Consider the following 21,960-nt stretch of genomic DNA (forward strand, 5'->3'; position numbering starts at 1 on the left):
AATGTTTATATTAGGAACTCTTACTATGGAATAATCACAGAAATGAAAGAGACTCTTTTCCTTAGCTTTGTGGTTGAGGATTTTGTGTGGGTGTGTGAGGTGCAGCTGTGCTGTGGTTTTCTTGGCAGTCAACAGGGCAGATCTCAATGCAGTTAATCTTGATAGGCAAAAACCTTCAGAGTGAAAAGGCTACTTTGAATGTTTTAAATTCAGTGGAAATCACTAAGGCTTGGACCTTTGGCTGATGTCTTCATTTATTTGGCTAAATGAATATAGCAGCCTTAGACCCATAGCCAGACTTTATGGCAGGAATACATGAAGAAGAGAACATTAAAAAACAGTCAAAGCTTTATCTCATAATAAAATTATCACTTACCACACAGTTTTTAAATGAGATTTTGTTAGCTAATTTTGATTTACTAAAATTTTTTCTCAAAAGAACACTTAAAGAAAAAGGCAGATTGCAAAAACCTAGCTTTGCGTGCAAATTCAAATTTAAATTTTCAGCAGTTTTTTCAGAAAGCTCTTTTCTCAGTTCTATTTATACACGGATGGATTTCCAGATCGACTTTTATTGCTCACTTGTTTTCTTCACTCTTCTTCATCCTCTTGTGTGGTCTATAAGCAATTTGCTTTCCCAAATCCTCAAACTCAGACACTGTGGAACTCTGCTTTTATCAAGTATATTTGCATTCTTTATTCTGGATAAGCTTTATACTCTACAAGCAAGCAGAAATCTCGGACCAGTAGTTAACTGCTTGTTTACATCTTCACTGACATTTAATGGTGTTGCTTTCAGAGTGGTGTAGAGTTAGGTTCCATGGTCATTTTGCCTGAGTTCAAATCCAATCCTGCTGTTTAATGTCTTGGTCTCCTCAGTTTCTCTTCTCTAAAATGAAGATAATCATGTTAGCACCTGTTTAAAAAAAAAAAGTTTAAAGGAAAGAGTGTGTATAAGATGGACTTAATGCAAAATAAATGTCCAAAGAAGATGTGATAGGTTTCTTTTTAATCTTGGTTTTTGTCTAGTCTTCTAGAATCTACTAATAGGTATTTTTACCCTTTTGAGTGAGCTCATTCTAAGATCATCTGGTTTCTGCTGATTTCCCATTTATATCTCTTTCCCAAAACTCACTTTTCCTCTAAGCTCTGCACTTGTAATATGTTCACTATTATATTATCTACATTTAAATATCTAATATATACTTAAAGCATAACATGGCTAAAACCAGACCTTTTGATAGCCATCACCTGTTTCTACTCAGTTTTCCAATTGGTATCTCATGGGTTTTTCCCACCTCAGTTAATGGGACCCTCTGTGTTAGTCATCTTTCTATTACTTTAACAAATACCTGAAGATAAATCAGCATGTAAGACAAAAAGTATGTCTCATAGATAATGGGGGTTTATTTCATGATCAAGTGGACACATTGCTTTTAGGTCTCTGATGGGGCAACACTTATGGTAGGAGTTCATGGTGGAGCAAAAGCATTCACCTCATGACCATAAGGTGAAAAAGAGGAAGAGACCACGATTCCACAGTGACCTAAATATTTCCATTCATTCCCATCTCCTCTGACAACTCCACCACCTCGTAATAGCACCATGGGGTAGGGGGACCAAGATTTTAATACATAGACCTTTGTGGAACATTTTAGATCTAAACTATAGCATACCTGCTGCACTTTTGGCTTTCCTCTAGCCACCAATCTCTGTCCATTGGATCAAACATCATATTTGCATTATACCCATAAGATATCATGAATCTGACCACTTGTCACCAACTTCTCTTTTGCCATCATGATTTAAGGCATTGACCTCTTTTGCCTGGACAATGTGTAAGAAATGGTCTCCTTAGTTCACCCTGTTTCCCATACAGTCCATTCTTTGTATTGAACAGTGCTATTTAAAAACCAGATTATTTTAATCCCCTTTTTCTTACTGAAGTTAGAAATATATCCAGAGTTCTTGATAGTCTTTCACAACCTGGTCTCTCTTTGACTTCTGTCTCTCAAACACAGCTGGTTTACTCATATCCAAAGGCTTTCACACTGGCTTTCCCCACTGATTGGGATATTTTTCTCTCAGATCTTCAGAATGTGTCTTCCTGTAACTTTTAGGTCCCAGTTCAGATGTCAACTCCCTGGAGAGGCTTACTCCAACATACTTCCTTTCCTTCTTAGTAACTCATCACTATCCAAAATTTTCTTCTATCTTCTTCCTTTTTGAAAAGTTGCTCCATCTAAACCCCAGAGAAACTTAAGTTGTCTTATTCACTGCCATATGCCCACAGCTTAGATGGAAACCCAGTACTCAGAAGGTTATCACCCTATTGTGTAAATGAATGACTAGGTGAAGAATGAACAAGCATATATCTGGTATGTTTTCAACAACTAGGAAAATGACAGATTATTTCATCCTGTAAAAATTTGGATAGGTGCTTACAGTTGGTTAAGCTAATATTTGTCCTGATTTCTTTTGTGTCTTTTTTCTGTTTTAGATTCGAAGCCTTTAAAGATAAGAGGTTTGCATCTCATTGTTTTTAGCTTCTCCTCATAAAGTGCTAGATATCATTTTAATGTTTACTATTGATTAATTTAAATTGAAAATTTAATCTAACATCTTTATTTCCTCTAAAATTATATCATTTGTATATATTTTAATTCTGATGGCGGTTTGTTTGAAACATCTTCCTTGTTTGTCACTTGCAGTTCATAATTGGACCCTTGAGGACACTCTTCAGTGGTTGATAGAATTTGTTGAACTCCCTCAATATGAGAAGAATTTTAGAGACAATAATGTCAAAGGAACTACACTTCCCAGGTGAGTCTTAATTATCTAATTGTGTTTTTCATGGAGAATTATATACTAGATGTCATTTTGCATTACTGAATCTACAAATTGCATTTGTGGCTGAGGGCACAGAGGAAATATTATAATGTATCCATTCTTTAATCTTTTCTAAGATATGCATTTACAAATTATATTTAATTTTTCTTATCTAGATAATGAAGCTCTTAAAAAGTTTATTCCTAAGGAAAGTAATTTTAAGAGAAAATGGATCAACTATATCATTTTAGATAGCACCAAAGGGTCAAACTTTGAGCAGCTACTTGGTAAAGCAAGAAAAAATTTAGTCATTAGATAACAACTCATTTTCATGAAGATACCTATTTGAATGGATTAATGTACAGATTTTTCTTAATTGGTATTCTTTTAATGACAATAACCAGTTAATCATGGTGGTCATAGTCATATCTTAATTTAAAAATGATTTTAGGAAACAAGAAATAGTAACAACCATTTTTAATGTATGTTATGTAGAAGTACTTTATGTTATCTCATTTAAGCCTCATGATTAAAATAAGGTATTATCATCCCCATTTTAGAGACCAAAAAAACCCCAACAAGTGAGAAACAAGTTAAATATTTTACCTAAAGTATTATTTAAATCCAGATAGCTCTGATACTAAAGTCCAGGATATCTATTTATCTCTTAGATATCTGGAACCCGTTGTTAGTTTTCTCAATTGTATATTCTCAATCTCCATTAGCTAACTAATAATCTTTTAAGGTATAAATGTTAAAATTTGCAGTGAGTTTATCAGAATATTACTCTTAGAAGTTTCTTTTTATGTTTTATTTCTTTCTGAATTGTTTTCTTTATTAAAAAAGATTCTAATCAATTATCATAATATAATTATTATATGTAGTGAAATATACCAAGGCCTACATGCCCAATTTAAATCAGCAGCTTTGATTCTTTGAGATTAGTATTTTGGATAAAGTTGAAAGGTGTCAGATTTTCTTAAATATATTCTAAACATAAACATCAATGTTTCTGACTTTATTATACATATGACTAGAATGATGGTGAAATTGTGGGGATAAAAGTCAATTCAACAAATATTGAGTATCTTTGATGTTCATGGTGCAACTAGATGATAGAAAGAAGACAAAAAGTACATAAAATGTAATTTTTGCTTGAATCAAGTTTCTAAGTGAAAAGCAGCTGAAACATTAAAATAACATTAGGGTGTTTTCACTTACATATTTTTACCCTGGTTATGAGGAATTCATAGTATTTTTCTTATGTTGTCTTTTGGAAATTTATTTATTTAACAGTAACATGAAATAAAATAGGCTGATGCAGAGTTTATTAATATAATAACTACTTTATTATTTGGCTAAGTAAAGTTTATCAGAGGTGAGTCAAATTCTGGTGAATTTGTGGAGACAATATCACAAGTGTGTCAAGATCAATGTTTTAAAATAGTAATCATGTTACTTTGAAAAGAATAAATATAGAAGTTTAGATTTCAAGTCAGCCCTTTGAAACATTTTTGTGGGAAAGAAAAGGGAAAGCAGTGATATTCCTGCTCAAGCCTCTTTTATATGGTAATAACATCTACATGAACTTAAAGGTGCAATATGAACTCATCTCAATTACTACCTAAGTTCTAGAACTTTGTGTAGGGCATCTGTAGACATAAGAGCTAGTAATAAGAATGTGTAAGAAAATGTTTTACACATTCCAGATAGTTGTCCTGCAATAATGCATTACAGGTTGAGCCTGACTAATCCAAAAACTGAAATCTAAAATGCTCTGTAATCTTTTGAGCACTGCCATGGGAACAGAAATGGGCAGTACCACTTCTGACCTCATGTGACAGGTTACAGTTAAAATAAAGGTGCACTAATACACACACACACACACACACACACATAAATTACCTTTGGTTTTTGTGTATTGGGTATGTTTGAAACAAATGGATTTTGTGTTTAGATTTGGGTCTTTTCCCAAAGATACTTCATTATGTGTGTGCAAACATACTAGAATCTGGGAAAATCCAAAATTCAAAACACTTTAGGTCTTAAGCATTTTAGATTCTTTCTGGACATTAAAATCTGCTATAGGTAGTTCAAATTTCATAAGTAGTTTTATGTTAGCCATAATGGTTATCTTAGGCCTTTCACTGTTTTTTTCTGTAGTGAAATTCTTATTGAAACCGGAGTTTCTCTACTTCTGCTGAAGGGTGGGGTCTGCATAAGCCTGAGGGCCTCTGCAGTGGAGAAACACTGTTGTAGTGTTAGCAAATAACCAAGGGAGAGGATGTCTGCCCTCCTTAGCCCAAGGGTCATAAGGGGCATAATTGGAGAGTGTTGTGTTGCAGCTCTTAATGGTGGGTTATGCCTTCCAGTGTTGTGGCAGCCCCCAGCCACTCACAGCCAGTTTACTTTGGGTTTCTTATTTGGTGAATTCAAACAATGAAATTCATCATCTGGGAAAGAGTGATTGTTAGGATTTATTCACATGGGAAGAAAAGAAACATAGGTCTTACAGTGCTATGGGGGCCCTTCAGGGGTTGCCACTTGAGTGTGCTAGGGCAAGGGTTAATGTAGCACTTGGGTCAGCGCTGTTTATCTGAATTTATGCTAATCAGGGTTTGGAAAAGTACCAACTCTCTTGTGCAATCCCCATTTGTTTCTGCCCCACTTCTCTTTCCCGCCACTTATTGGAAAGCGGGAGGTTGGGATGTTGGCGGATGCTCTGCTGTTGGGGCCTTGGTGCTGTGTGTAGCAGGCGGCCAGGTGGCCCCAGTGTAGTGGCAGGTGGGCAAATCTGGCTCCAGGGCTAGCATGTTGGCCTCTGTGCAACCAAGGTTGTGCTTACCACCTATGTTCTAGCCCACCAGGCTGCTGCTCCAGGACAAGGGCTTGGCTTCATATTGCTAGAGTTTATAGCAGGGCTTTCTTCACCTGGCACAGCCTCCTCATTCCTTTTCAACATCTGTGGTTTTCTCTGACTTCTTCCCCCACTTAGGTTGAATCACTTCCACCTGTGAGCTCATATCGAACGTTTCATAAATTCTGTGATATAGTTACTTTCTACTCTGTCTCATTATCTTTCTTAAATTTAGTTTGTTGATAGTATTGCTATTAATTCATTATTCATTCAGCTGTTATACAAACACTTATCAAACTTCTGATTTTGCCATATGCCATTCAGGCTTTGGGGACAAAGAGGTGAGACATAGTTTTTGTCTCAAGGAGTTCAGTTGATGTGGTAGTAAAAGTATAGGGGAAGCATACAGGAAAGGTATCTGTGGAAAAGATGAAGGAAGGCATTTTGAAAAGGGAAAGTAAGAATACTTTACACTGTAACATTTTATACAAGCATCATAGGAAGGAGTTCCTGTAATTTTCTACACTCAGAGGTTCTGATTCTTCCTAAATAAAATGTAGCAGTTCAGAGACATCTTTGGGCTCATACATATTTGGGTTTGAGTCTCTGCCTTACCTACTAATTATGTAACCTTGGGCAAGTTACATAACCTCCTAAAAATATCTTCATCCATAAAATGGAGATATTATATACATTATAGAGTTTTCTTGAGTATTAAGCCATATTAAGTATTGGCTTATTTTTATCATTACTGTTAATTACATTAATATTATTATTGGACATAGTGTTATAAGCTCTTTATTGGCATCATATTTGGTTGTTAAGAAATCTTAGTTGAGTATTGGGCTGCTTGAATTTTCATTCCCAAAGTGATTTTACTTCCTTACTTCAGCCATGCCTTTAGGCTCCTACCTACATGCTTTCTTCATTGCTAATAATATGGTTCAGAACTGCTTTTTTTTTTTTTACATAAATCCCTCTACCCATCTATCCCAATCAAAAAGAACTTTTACTTTCCGGTTATGACTTTGGTGAACTTGGTTCAATTTTTAAACAGGTTAAACATTAGACTGTATAGATTTTGTTTTAGATAATTTTAAACAAAGAAACATGACCTAAATTGAGGACTGTTTTAAAGTCTACTAGTGATGTTAAGAAAGTTACTTTCAATGTTATTGTTCTTTGTGGAATGATTAGTAAAAAGCCAGAATTAATAAGTAAAATACTATCAACTTTACAGATTTCTAAATCATAGTTACGGTAGAAAGTAACTGTAGGAAACAACAATTTGTCAATATAGCAACTGAATTATTAATATACAGGAGTCTTTGAGTAGCTGAGTTTGTAATGAAATGGTTTTGAAATGTGATGAAGTATTAAGGTGCATGGATAAGCTTTTAATGGTAGTCATCACTAATGAGTAAAGTATTAAATATGCTGCTCAAATATTTAAATTCATGTACTAGAAAAGTTTCATTTTATATATATGTATTTTTTAAATGAACAGGATAGCAGTTCATGAACCTTCATTTATGATTTCCCAATTGAAAATCAGCGACCGAAGTCATAGACAAAAACTTCAGCTCAAGGCCCTGGATGTGGTTCTGTTTGGACCTCTGACACGTGGGTATTCTTTCTCACTCAGGATGATATAACAGCATAGTCTCATCATCACTGTTATTTAAGGAAGGAGAAAATAAGTAAAGTAGTAGACCACTAAGAATCATCTATTAACTGGGAAACAAATATAATGTTATCTTAAAAAATACTATAGTCTTAGAGGAGGAGATTTCCTGCCATCGAAACATAGAATGTCAGTTTTCAAAGGTGGCTACTAATGTAAAAAATATGATTGGGTGTTAATTTGGAATTTCTAGATTTGAAGTTTTTGATCATTGTATGGGTTTTAATATTGATGTTATTATAGTTGCATATTCACTGAAGAACCTTTTAAAATACTTTAATTTGGCTTCATAACTTATGGCATGAAGTAATAGATTCTAATTATTTCATTAATTATATAAAAAAAGATATTTTAAGATATAGATTGAAAACAAAGTGCCACTTCAACTTTATAAAACAAGAAGACTATCCTGGCTGAAGCATAAGGTGGTAATGTTATTTGCTTGTTTTGAAGAGAAACATTTAAGAAGGTTTTAAATCCTGTTTGTAAAGAAAATAAATCTAGTGTTTTTTCACTTTGAAAGGGGTCCTTTTTTTTTTTTTCCCAGAAGAGAAGTTTACTATATTTATTTCATTAAATTTTAGATTTCAAAGAACTTTGGAAAAAAGTATTTTGAAGAGTACACCTTTTAGAGGAATTACGTTTTATTTTTAGAAGGCAAAAATGAATAACAAAATTAACACAAGAAAAATCGCCTTTACAAATGATAAGTCAGGAAATTAATGTTTATCCTACTTGAATTTTTGGAGTTAGGAGAGTTTCTTGGTGATGGCCCTCCTAAGAAGGGTTACTATAGTGATTGAACAGGTTTCTTGACTTTCCTGGTGGTTCTTTTCTGGCTTAGGCTCAGAGACCAACTGGCAAAACAGCTGGAGCTCCTATTTGCAAGAGTTGGTAGAAATCACAAACACTAGGAAATAGAACACTGTTGAAATGCCATGTGTTCCACAGATGCAGTCCCCTTCCCCTTACCAATATTTCCCTTGTCCTGAGTTCTCAACTGAATCCCTTGGGGGATTGTGTTCTGTGAGAGTCTGATTTTTTTCAAATGAATGGTGAAAATAGAAATTAAAGTGTAGAATTGTGTCTATATGCAATTTGGTCAGGAATATTTATATTCCCTTTCTTAATCTGGAAGTAAGCCACTTTCTGAGTGAGGGAATACTGCATTATCCAGTTATCTGAAAAGAAATCAAACTGGTCTCAAAGAATGTTGTAAACAAATATTTTAATAAGAAAACCAGTTAGGAAGTTAATGATGCATTACCTTTTAAATGTGTTTGTTTTAGAATTATTATGTAAGTGAGTATCAGAGTCAGAACACTCATGCTAGATTCATAAAAATTTAGCAATGTCAGATGACCAGAAATACATTTGAAAGGAGTTCCCACTTAAATCCTTTCCGATTTGTAGTGGTTATTATAGAGTGTAAGACTTGACCACCTTTTTATTTTTTATTCCTGGTGATTATATTTTGGCCAGAGTCAGAGAATAGGACTCTTAGTTGAAATTGAACCTGAACTGAACCTCTGAGGTAGAAGCAGAAATAGAAACAAATCCTTTTGAGTATGTAGCCCTCTGCAGTGCATCATAGATGAGGATGTATGCTCTTGAAATACGGAAATGAAGGATCTCTAGCCTAAAACTTGCTATTTATCACACTGTTGCAAACATATCAAACCCTGGGCTCATCAACATAGGGACTTGGAATTTCTGTGGAGCTCTTCATTTAACCAAACATGCCAAATGTCGTCCTGCTGGAGGCCTGTACATTTAGGCAGGTTTCTACTATAAACTATATATCTTTGGAACATTAAAATAATACATTATATTGTGTTAACTGTCATTGTGTATCTCCCTTGCAGAGGGTCCTTGAAAATCAGTGTGTATTAAGCAGTCAGGAATGAATTTAAAAATTACTTGACTAGTGGCTTTTGTATTCTGTGTCACTGAAGACAGTGGCTCTGGCAACTTCCTCTTTATTTTAGACATAGTGCTAGGGTTATGTCATGCCTGGCAGGTCAGGGTTGGAGAACCTGATTCTTCTCTCCAGTAAACCCTGTATCTTGGACAAATAACTGCCTAAAATGCAATACTTGACATGACCCTTTGGCATAGGATTTCTCAGCCTTAGTACTATTCATATTTTGGGTTGGATAATTCTTTATTACTGGCAGAGGGTATATGGGGAGGAAGTTCTCTTGTGCATTGTAGGGTGTTCAGCAACACCCCTGTCTCCTACACTAGATGGCAAAGATGGCAATCACAATCCCCCAACCCAGTTTTGACAACCAGAAATTGTCAGACATCTTCTTGGGAGCAACATCACCCACTATTGGGGGCCATTGATGAACAGTTACATGGCTATATGCTTGTGGAAAATGCTTTTTGGTGAATCAATGATTGGGTTTCCAGTTTGTGATAGCTGCATAACTTGACTGAAGAAAAGGTGTTGGAATGATAATGGTGACACTTCTTATGAATCCCTTCATCCCACAGGGTCCCATTCTCACAGCACATGATTGGAGATACTGTTGGTCCCCATAACTTTGATGACTGCTTCCTCTACCACCAGCAGGGACATGATGTGTCCCTGTGCATTTGTCTCTGCTCTTCTGTAGGTCTAGTATATCAGATACTGTTAATAAGCACTTAGATTATTCAAAGAAAGAATTTATAAAGTGCTAGAATTTGCATATGGGAAGGAGATCTTTAATTTTGTTTTTTGGTTTTAGTTACATAGTACTTTTTTTTTTTTAAAGTACCTCTGTGTATTGAGGTTCTGTTATACTCAAAGATTAATCTTAATGATCTGTGGTTCTCTTCATAGGACCACCTCATAACTGGATGAAGGACTTCATCCTCATAGTTTCTATAGTTATTGGTGTTGGTGGATGCTGGTTTGCTTATACACAGAATAAGACCTCCAAAGAGCATGTTGCAAAAATGATGAAAGACTTAGAGAGTCTCCAGACTGCAGAGCAGAGTTTAATGGATTTACAGGAGAGGTGAGTTAAAAAAAAGTCACAACTCTTGTTATCTATGCAGAGAAGTACAGTTTGTAAAAATGTATGAGCATGAATGTAAACATGTTCAGGTTAGTACATGCATCAGGATTATATGCCTATTTTATTTCTTAGTATTAGAAAATATTGTCATAATTATAAAATTTATTATAAATGATACTTGGGAATAAATAGGTTGAAGATCAGTGGTAGTAAATCAAAGATAAATGGAACTATATAGTTAAATTTTATTTTTAACTTGACATATATAATTACAAATTTTTTAAAAGTCTCTTTGCAGAAGAGTATTTCCCTGCTGTCCCTGCCTTTGAGCTCAAGATAACTAAAATAGCTGAATAGTAGGTTGCCCAGTAGGTTTCTTATCCAAATTAAAGATTAATAGAAAATGCTGTGAATTTATTAAAATATGTATCAAATTGCATGACACAGTATTTTTTTCTTTCATAAAAGTGAAATTTTTGAAATGTTTGTGAGGAATTTTTATTTTTATTATTCTCTAAGGCTTGAAAAAGCACAGGAAGAGAACAGAAATGTTGCTGTAGAAAAGCAAAATCTAGAGCGCAAAATGATGGATGAAATCAATTATGCAAAGGAGGAAGCTTGTCGACTGAGAGAGCTAAGGGAGGGAGCTGAATGTGAATTGAGCAGACGCCAATATGCAGAGCAGGAATTGGAACAGGTACTTATATTTTTTTGTATAGTCCTCTACCTTTACTCCCATTGTATACTGTTCCTCAGTTAATGAAAGAATCATTTATTCATATTGTTACTATTGATCCATGTCCAAATAGTAAAGTAACAGAGTAGCCGCTGAAAGATAAAGTTACCATCATGTTCATTCTTTCATAAAATCTTATTTCATGTTGTGTTAATTGTCTTGAGTGTGTTTAAGGTGTTTGTTAACATCTGTAATATGTCTGGGTTGTCACTTGGTAAAATCTATCCAATTTTGAACTTCTCTATTAGGCATCCCTTTGAGTTGTGTTAAATGGTTTTAAAACATATCTGCTAAAAGTTTCAAAGTCACCTGTAAGACATCCTTCCTGATGTTAGTTTCCCCATTGAGTTACTCAGATTAGAATGCAGTCGTTCAAGCATTTCACAGGGTCCTTTGGACAAGGTTGGATTCTGGGGGAATTTAATTATGTGCGTATGTGTTGGTTTCCTGTTCCTGCTGTAAAAAATTACTATAAACTCACCAGCATAAACAAACATAGATTCATTAGTTCTGGAGGTCAGAGTTTAAAATGGGTCCACAGTGTTGGGATCCTACTGCATGTCACCAGCAAGGGTCTGTTTTCCATTTCTAGAGCCTGCCTGCAGCAGGAGGCTTGTGGCCCTTCATCTTTGAAGCATGTCACTCTGGTTCTGTTAACTCATCTCCTTGTACATTGAGCCTTTCTCTACTGAAAAAAACCGTGAACAGAATGAGGATTGGGAGACTTTTTCCAGATTTAAAATGGGTCAGTTGTAAAACAGGTACAGGAACCTCAATCTTCTGCCTCCCACTTGGTTATATGCACTCTAGCCTTCCCTTGATCATTAAAGGAGAAATGAGAATTATGTGATAAGTGAGTTTTAATTTTAGTTTATGGGAAAATATGTGCTATGCATTACAATTTCCTTCCAGATTGTTGTTTCAGGAGAATTTGTCTGACTGGTCTCAGGCTCAGTCTTTTCTTACTGTTAACTATACTTCCCCTCACATCCCAGACATCTATTCTTTTGTATCTCTTCCCTGTAGGGAGTTTGTTCTTTTCAATTGCCTCTTAGACATATTTTGTAGCCATGCCTGATTTACCTGGCAAATCTAATTTGTATAGACTTCAGTAAAGAATCAGGGAGTTAACAAAAAAAGGCCTAGCCAAAATTATGTTGTGTCCAATAATTAGATATTATGACTTTATACTCTTGTAAGAACTCCTTGCCTATTCCCACTGAGATGTCTAGCTCTTGATTTGTTCCCAGGACTAAAAAGTTTGTTGACTTTTTTCTGACCTTTGCAGATAAGAAAGAACAAATCAGAAAGAACTTGTAGTAGTATTTCACAGGTGACTGCCTCATGGTGGGAGAGAAGACACAATATAAAAAAAGGGGGCCAAACATTATGAGCATTCTAATCTGAGGTTTTGGCATCAGACCTTAGTTGACCTCATGGTTACAACTGTGAATGTAATAATCCTAATTAGGTCCAAAAAAATCAGTGATAGTTTAAAGGGGGAAGTGGGTATTTTAGGAGAAATTCTGTCCAACATGATTATACATATAAAAAACAAATTCTCTGAGTGCTTATTGTTTGCCAGAGTGTATGCTACACACATTGCCAATGGTTTGCTCATAAGTTTTAATCCTTAAAATACATAAATATGTGTAGATGAAGTATGTAGGGAGGTAAATAACTTGGCTTAGGTTACACAGCTATACTTTGTGTTTTCCCACACTGCTCTCAAAAGCTTCATTGATAGAAATTAGTTTTTAACTGGGAAATTAATTTACATATAATGTCACATTATGTACAATTCCATATAATTAGAAGCATTACTGTATTTTGGGGGGTGGGGGTTAATTGACTTCTCAAAAGTAGAAGGCAGAAAAATCTGGTATATATTTTATATAGCGTTATTTTCCCCTAAAATAAAGACTTTTGGTTGACTAATAGTACTGTACCATTTATTTATTTTTGCATTACAATTCTTAATACACCATTATACCATAATTTATCATATCAGTACTGTATCATATTTTATTTGATTTTTTAAAAAAATTCTTTTTTAAGTAGTTGTACACAATATTTTTATTTTGTTTATTTTTATGTGATACTGAGATTGAACCCAGGGTCTCGAATGTGCTAGACAAGCGCTCTACTGCTGAGCCACAACCCCAACACTATTTTATTTGATTTAAACAGTTTTCATATTAGTTATTTTGTTCTTAAAAAAAAATTTGTTCTTAAAAAATATATATATTAGTTGTCAGTGGACCTTTATTTTATATATATAAAAATATATTTTTATACATACATAAATAAATCTTATGCATATATTTATAAATCTTGTTTAAATATATGTGATCTTATAAATATATATTTATAGATCATATATATTTATAAATCATATATATAAATCACTTTTCAGTTACATATAAATCACTTATATATAAATCATACATATATATATGAATCTTAAGAAGCTTATAGCCAGGATAAATAATCACACTCACATTCAGTCTTAAGAGGGAAGGAATTTGCCCAAGATTTCAGAGGTAATAAATAATAAAATTGGGCCAAGAAGCCAGGTTCTCAGATATTGAGGCTGTTTCTTTTTGTGGCATATTGTTACTTGTGACTGTTTTATTTCTAACATACAAAAATCATGTGAATAATTATCCTGTTTTTAAACAGTAATTCCTCATGTGCAAAAGCTACTAATCACTCAGTTTCACTTTGTCCATTCCCATAACTAACAAAATAAGTCAAACTAAGGGTTAGGATTTAGGTCATTTGATAAATTTATGAATAATTGCAGAGAAAACAGTTGAATAGTTGCAATTATTGTCAGTTCATAATTTCTACAAGTTTGAGACATTATTTAATCATCAGTGTAAAACATTTTTCATCCTCAGTTCATCCTAAAAATACATAGGTTCTCTGTTAAATGAGTTTCTTTTTTTATTTTTATTTTGTTTATTTTTAAAGGGGAAATTTATGGAAATAACGTTAAATAAAACACGGGTATAAAGAATAACTTCAGAGGAATGTGTCAAGATACTCCATATATTTCCTTAGAAATGAAAATTGTATGGAAATTTTAGCTTTAAAATCTTGTGAGAAAAAGGGCTTGCTTATGTACACTTTGGTGATAGTGCAGAGAACAGCATGTCACAGGACTTGAGCTCAAATTTTCTCTTCCTGAGAGATTAGCAGGGACACCAACCACACAGCTTACTCAACCATCTTATTAAACATATTGTCTCAGGCACATTGCACAGTGAATCATGCCAGGCAAATGCTAACTAGAATTTGCTTTCTGTGAATAAGTCTGTCTTATCCTCACTTTTAATATCTTTTTTTTAAATAATCTATTTAGTGTCACTGTGAAGTTTTCAAAAAAATTTAAAAAATATTTTTTACATAATTCTTTTTTCATCAGTGTCTGACAGCTGTTCTTTTTCTTTATCAGGACTTTGTGTATAGTCCTCCTCTTAGTTTATTCTGGCACACAATGAAGTTTATTTAAATAAACTGGGTTTGTTCAGATCAAACATTTATTCCTCTGCACTTTGGGAGTGGAATCACGGTTACCTTGGTTAGCTTCGGGGTAGATGATCTGTAGTTGTGAGGCACCAGAAGGAGGGCCTTGCCTTCCTGGTTCACTTGTTGCTTCATCTGAAGGTCTTAAGTTCTGCGTATATAGTTCTATAAATGCTATCATGTCTTCACACATCATTAGTTTGCGCTCTCCCTAGTTTTAAAATAAATCATTGCAAGAATAGATTATCTCTTTCTTCCATGTCATTTTCTCAGAGAAGCTTTCCTTCATCTATTTTCCCTTAACCAGTATTACTACCTCGCACACTAAGCATTGTGTTTTCTTCTGTTTATTATTGCCTGGTTCCCTTAAAGGGAAAGTCGGAGAACTATCACAATATACTTCCCTGAAGGATACTCACAGTTTCTTAAGGAAAATCAATCTTATTCAGATTGTTTTTTCTCAGAATTTACACATGATCAATACCTACTTTCAAGTATATTAGCCGCAGTGGGTGGAGTAGAAGTAGTAAAATGGACAGTAGTAGGAAATACACCTGTAGCAGTAAGAAATAAGTGGCCATAAAGAAGATGTTGTGAAAAACTAAAGAAAAAAGTATAACTTTAAAAAAAATTAGAAGCAGTAATAGGTACCCTTCTGATTTTGGAGATTTTGTCATATTCCTACTTTATAAATAAAAATTGTATTATAGGAAAAGTGTGATCAGTTTTAATTTGCTTATGCCCTGGGTTTTTTCTTTCAGTGATCCTGACTGACTACTATAATATATAAAAACTAAATATTGCAGCATAAGTTAAGCCCTGTCTGGCTTTACAAATTTGCTTAGTGAATGTAAGATACACTTAAAACTTCAGCTTTAGTTTTAATATGAGAAATATATTGTATTTCTACTTGTTGAGTTAAAAAGATGTTTGTAAAGAGCCAAGTTGCTTTCTCGTTTAGTTTTTGTACTAAAAATATTCTAATCCTCCTTTCTCCATGCCTCCCTCCTTCATTCTTCCAGGTTCGCATGGCTCTGAAAAAGGCTGAAAAGGAATTTGAACTGAGAAGCAGCTGGTCTGTTCCAGATGCACTTCAAAAATGGCTTCAATTAACACATGAAGTAGAAGTACAGTACTACAATATTAAAAGACAAAACGCTGAAATGCAGTTAGCTATTGCTAAGGATGAGGTACCTTTATTTCATTATTAACAAAACATGTTTCTTAGGCTGAATTCCAGAAGGTTTAGTCAACTGAATATAAAGATCTGAATGAAAGTTTTATTGTTGGAGATTCTTTTCTTGAATTAGAATTTATTTTGTAAATTGACTCTTCCAGTTATAGGCTATAAAGTAAGATTGCTGTATTTAGAGAAGTGTATAGCTTTCACAATGACCTTAGTATCCTTAAAAAATTATCACTATTATCATAATCATAAATGTTTTATACAGAGCTTTTCTCCTCTAGGTTGCTGCTTCATATCTGATTCAGGTTAGTAGATACTAGAAATGAATGTTTGCCACTTAATAAATTGTGTGGATAAGAATCAGTCTTAATGTGAATTCTAGCAAAAAAAAATGCTCAGTTTACTTACTAACACCTCCATTGCAATAGGATATAGTTAATGTTTTCTGTTAGTTTTAATAAAAAATTCAGGTCTTTCTCAGCCATAGAAATAAGAAAAAAATTCTCCAGAACACACAGTTTTGAATTATATTGATTGGCTTAGGAAAGCATGCTTTTTCTTGTTTTCTTTTCTTTCTTTCTTTTTTTTTTTTTTTGAAAACAACTGTATCTTGGCTAATATTCTCCACTAGTGTTATAATTATTAATATATTCTAAACCAACATAAAATTTATTAGTATATGTGTATTCTTTTTTCCCCCAAACATAGTCTTATTTTTCTCCTCTTGGATTTCTAGGCAGAAAAAATAAAAAAGAAGAGAAGCACTGTCTTTGGGACTCTGCATGTTGCACATAGCTCCTCTCTAGATGAGGTAGATCACAAAATTCTGGAAGCAAAGTAAGAATTTTTTTTAAACCTATCTGCTTATTTGCTATTATTTTGAAATGCATACATTTAAATTTATCATTGAGCCATACACAATTACAAAATTTACACTGAGATTAGTTAATTTCTTCTTGAAATTGCTATGGTCTGTTTGTGTTACTGCCTTTACAGTGTCCTATTAAAAATTCTTTGCAGCAAGTAATTCTTATATTGATGTTTCAGGAAAGCTCTTTCTGAGTTGACAACTTGTTTACGAGAACGACTCTTTCGCTGGCAACAGATTGAGAAGATCTGTGGCTTTCAGATAGCCCATAACTCTGGACTCCCCAGTCTGACATCCTCCCTATATTCTGATCACAGCTGGGTAGTAATGCCCAGAGTCTCCATTCCACCCTATCCAATTGCTGGAGGAGTTGATGACTTAGATGAGGATACACCTCCAATTGTGTCGCAATTTCCTGGTAAGTAATTAGTTCAACAAAAAGAGTTGGTACATTTTTTTAAAGTAACTTTGTCTACCGTGTCCTTTTAGGAATCATATAATTTGAAACTTCTGACAAAAATTCAGTTCATCCTTCATTTTCTTTTTTTTTGTTGTTACTAATTTAAGTGTTTACTGTTTGAGAATACTATATGACGTACACATATATTCTTTCTGTATGTATATTACATTTTATATACATGTACTATTAAAAATATGGATGCTTGATTGATTTGCATAATGGATCAACATATTTATTTGAACAACAGTTTTATATAACTCATTATATTAAATGTTGACTGGGACTTTGCTTTTATTTGTGGTACTGGGGATTTGAAGCCAGGGGTGCTTTACTACTGAGCTACATCCCCAGCTCTTTTTAGTTTTTATTTTGAGATAGGGTCTTGCTGAGTGTTTGAGGTTGGCCTGGAATTTTCGATCCTCGTGCCTCAGCTTCCTGAGATGTTGGAATTACAGGTAGAACAGTGTTCCCAGCTAGGACTTTGTTTTTAAAATATTGCTTATAATTAAATTGAAATGAGGGGGTCATACTAAAAACATAATTGACATAAGGACAGTATAGTATAAATGCTAAATCGATGTCTGAATGAAGTGCTTAATTTTGAGGGGAAACTTTTTTTTTCAAATGACATCTTAATCTAAAATAGAAATATAAATTTTGGGGCTGGGGTTGTAGCTCAGTGGTAGAGTGCTTGCCTCCCATGCATGAGCCACTGGGTTTGATCCTCAGCACCACATAAAAACAAATAAATAAAAATAAAGATATTGTGTCCAACTACAACTAAAAATAAATAAAGAAAGAAAGAAATATAAATTTGGGGAAGATCTTGGAAACCTGAGCTTCAATCCTGGCTCTGTAACTAACCAACTATAGATTTTGAGTCAGTCTTTGATTTGTTTTCAGTGAAGTTACCATTTTCAATATTTGTGGTTTTTAGCATTATATTTTGCTTTTAAAGTTCTGTAGAGCTCCTTCCAAAGATAGCTTTTTTTTTTTGCATGTGAAGTTTTCATTATATTGCTTAGATGGCTATGCTTTGAAATGGCTTCATTGTAAGAATACATTTCAGTAGGAAAGGTGAAATTTAATTTCACTTTGACTTTTTTACATTATGTTCTGAATGTATAGTTGTGTCTTCACTTCAAAATCCCCATTTTCTTGTTTTTTTGCCTGCCTGATTCATTTTTCCAATATTTGTGACTTTTTAGAAACAGTGTAGACAGAGCAAGGTTCTGAAGAATAGAGGACAGAATCTGTTGATTGGTTGAAGACTTTTATATGGAAAATTTTAGTTTTTGAAACCAATCAAATTATGATATGAGTATTTTTTAGTTTGAATTTTTCTATCTGACTGTGATAACTTTCCTGAAGTTGGGATTTAGAAGCGGTTCTAATTTTATAAAATTTGCACATTAATTCTCAATAACTATGTGCTTTGTCATTGCTCTGGTTTTATGGCTCACCTATAAAGCTAGAACACTGAGGCAGTTAACACTTAAAGCAAGTAGGAGGAGTGGGCAGATGGTAAGCTCAGTGAACAATAGAAATGTGTGAGCTCATTCATTTCATTTGCTCCATACTGCAAGTTAGTGGTGGTTACAAAGATATATCTAGATCCAAGATAGCTCTACAGTTTGAATTATGTTTGTTTATTTGAATTATATGCCCTTAAGCTTATCAAATAGAGCAACAACTCATAAGTACATTTATTTGTGTACTGTTAACTGTTTAAAGTTGCAAATTTTCCTGAAAATATGTAATTACTCAGTATCAGAATTGTGCTTGGAGGTACATTCCCTAAATTAATGAGTTATTTTCTTTTTTCCTTTTCTAAAAAACACTCTTGGGCTGAGATCGTGGGTCAGCAGTAGAGCTCTTGCCTAGCACAAAAATAAAGGCGTTGTGTTGTGTCCATCTACCAAAAAAAAAAAAAAAAGATATTCTCTCTCTCTCTCCTTAAAAACACACACACACACACACATACTCTTTATTGTGTGTGAGTGAGGGGCAAAATAGACATCCGCCCATTAAAAGAAAAAACACTAAATGTGAATAATTGGTCTAAGTTTTTAAATGATTCTGGTAAACAGAAATTTGAAATTTTTTGAATATGAAAATGTACAAGAGTTGGTTTGACTTGTATTATGATATTTTAGAAATGCTGCAATCAAATTCATTATATCTAAGAATTAACTGAAGTTACATCTTACAGTTTGAGAACTCTGCTTCCACCCAGGGGCACTTCAGTGGTACTGCATTCTGCTTAGTTATAAAAGCATAATTTTTGGACCTGATAAATGGGAAGCTGTTAACCATAGGAATAGAGTTCGTGGTAGAATGAAGCTGCTTCATTTATATACACCTCCTCAGCAATTTAATTTATTTTTTAACCACAGGGATGTATAAATTTTATGTTTGAAATAATAACATTCTCTTAAGAGCAAAGTAAAAAATTCTAGCACATTAATATTGTCTGTTTAATTATATGTGAAAAGATATCAACAGTTAGCTCTGTGTGAGTAGGAGAATGGAGGATAGTTCTTTTCCTATTTCCTAGTATCTGCTAAATGCTTTCATAGTGGAAATGTAGTAGCAAATTATTTAAAATTTCTTATGAAGCCCTTCACACTTACTTAAAACTAGTGAAAATAATATGCCCATCTGCAACAAAGAGAAACAGATTTTAACATTTTACTAATTCATCTTTCTCTCTAAATGAACCACTACAGATATTGCTAAACCACATCATCTCACTCTTCTAAACTATGTATTATTTTAAAGCTTGCTGTACTTACTTGTATTACTTACATGTATGTCCATAGCAGTATACACCATTGTTGTATGTTTTAAGGATTTACATAAATGTTATCATATTGCACATATTGTTTTTGTAATTTTTTTCTCCAAAGTACATTTCAAATAATTCCCATGTTTATATGTATCAATGTATTCAGTTCACTGTAACTATTTAACTAATGTCAAACTGAGAGGATCTTTGTGCTTTTTTGCCTTTTCAAACAGTACTACAACAAGCATTCTTATTTGTATCTCCTTGCACAGAACTCTCGAGTTTCTCTAAATGGGCACCTACAAACGGATCACTGATTATCTCTTATTAGTCATTGCTGACTTGCTCACATACCCACTGTTTATGAGTGCTGTGTACCTCTGCCTTCACCCTTACTTGAAATGATTTGATTTACTTGCCTTGCAAATTGAATGAGTGTGAAATGATACCTCGCCATTCCTAAAATGGTTATTTCCTTTGGGGCTGGGGATGTGGCTCAAGCAGTAGTGCGCTCGCCTGGCATGTGTGTGGCCTTAGTTTGATCCTCAGCACCACATACAAACAAAGATGTTGTGTCCGCCGAAAAAACTAAAAAATATATATTAAAAAAAAATCCCTCTCTCTCTCTCTCTCTCTCTCTCTAAAAAAAATGGTTATTTCCTTAATGTCTGCTAAAGTTGAGTGCCATTTTATCTTTCAGCATTTGTCATTTGACTTGCTTCTTCTCTAAGTTACTTGTGACTTTCATGGAATCCCTTCAAGATTCCTTGCTGATTTGGAAGTATTCTTTATATTTTCTGGTTATTTGAGGGTTGTAGATATTTTCTCTTAGGTTTTGACTTTTTTAATGACAAACTTGTGAGTCCAGTTTTGTCTTTCTACATTGTTTTCAGAAGATAATAGATTGTAGTTTGCTCTCCCATAACTTTTAGGTTTTCATGTAATCCCTCAATCCTTTAATCTACCTGGAGGTTATTTTGTTTGCAGTGTGAGGCTGGAATCTAGATCTCTGTTGATGTGGGCCTAAATGGTTGTTTCTGTTGACTTCTTTAACGCCTCTTCTCTCTGTAGACACAGGAATGTTTCTAGCTCTAGCCCCAGTGGCTCTACTGTAGTTGTTATAGCTTTATAGTAAGCATTGATAAGGCAGTATCTTCCTGCATTGTTCAGATTCAGAACAATTTATTCCTATTCCTGATCAGTTATTCTTACACATTTTAAGATCAGCTTATGAAATTCCATGAAAAGTTCCACTGGAGATTATTAAGAAGAATTAATACTAATAAACTCTACTAAGTTCTTTCATATCTCTAAATAAAATTAGTAATTTATTTTCTCTGTGCTGGTCTTGCATGTTCTTTTTAAAAAGATTAATTTCTAATAATCTTATAAAAAGGTTTTTTTTTTTTTTTGTAGTTACACATATTACTTTTCTTTTAAAAATGATGTCAAATTGCTTGTTGCTGATAAAGAAATGCTGTTGATTTTAATACATTGATCCTGAATCCAGAAACATTCAGTTCCTTCACTAGATTTTTTTGTGTGGACAATAAGAAGTTACTTTTTCCTTTCCCATCCTTATGCCACATACCTTCTGTCCAAACTTAGATTTCCGTTGTTTAAGAGTGGTGACTACAGGCAATAGTGATCCTGATTTCTTATTTTGAAAAGGATGTTTGCAGTGGAGCACAGTAGCGCACGCCTGTAATCCCAGCTGCTAGGGAGACTGAGGCAGGAGGATCACAAGTTCAAAGCCAGCCTCAGCAAAAAGGTGCTAAGGAACTCAGTGAGACCCTGTCTCTAAATAAAATACAAAATAGGCCTGGGGATGTGGCTTTAGTGTTTTAGTGCTCTGGAGTTCAATTCCTGATACCAAAAAAAAAAAAAAAAAAGGATGTTTGTAATATTTCAGGTTGCATGATTTTTTTGGCTGTTTTTCTTAGATTACTTTTGAAATTAAGGAAACTGATTTCTATTCCTATTTTGCTAAGAAATATTCTTTGTCTTTTAAAT

General features: G+C 33.8%; 1 protein-coding gene across 5 annotated transcripts in view; it reads left to right on the forward strand.

The window, feature by feature from the left end:
• Positions 1–21,960, forward strand: part of Stim2 (stromal interaction molecule 2) — a 163,268-nt gene that overhangs the window by 129,449 nt on the left and 11,859 nt on the right. For 2 of the 5 annotated variants that reach the window (XM_071614205.1, XM_071614208.1), the window contains exons 4-12: positions 2,501–2,524; positions 2,712–2,823; positions 7,194–7,309; positions 10,201–10,378; positions 10,898–11,075; positions 15,668–15,835; positions 16,113–16,136; positions 16,568–16,668; positions 16,879–17,117. In XM_071614205.1, coding sequence (XP_071470306.1) covers positions 2,501–2,524; positions 2,712–2,823; positions 7,194–7,309; positions 10,201–10,378; positions 10,898–11,075; positions 15,668–15,835; positions 16,113–16,136; positions 16,568–16,668; positions 16,879–17,117 — 1,140 coding nt within the window. The remainder of the gene's footprint in view (positions 1–2,500; positions 2,525–2,711; positions 2,824–7,193; positions 7,310–10,200; positions 10,379–10,897; positions 11,076–15,667; positions 15,836–16,112; positions 16,137–16,567; positions 16,669–16,878; positions 17,118–21,960) is intronic. The other 3 variants (XM_071614207.1, XM_071614206.1, XM_027938940.2) reach the window with 3 other exon arrangements.

The sequence above is a fragment of the Marmota flaviventris genome, chromosome 7 (genome assembly GCF_047511675.1).
Source record: "Marmota flaviventris isolate mMarFla1 chromosome 7, mMarFla1.hap1, whole genome shotgun sequence".
NCBI classification, from domain to species: domain Eukaryota; kingdom Metazoa; phylum Chordata; class Mammalia; order Rodentia; family Sciuridae; genus Marmota; species Marmota flaviventris.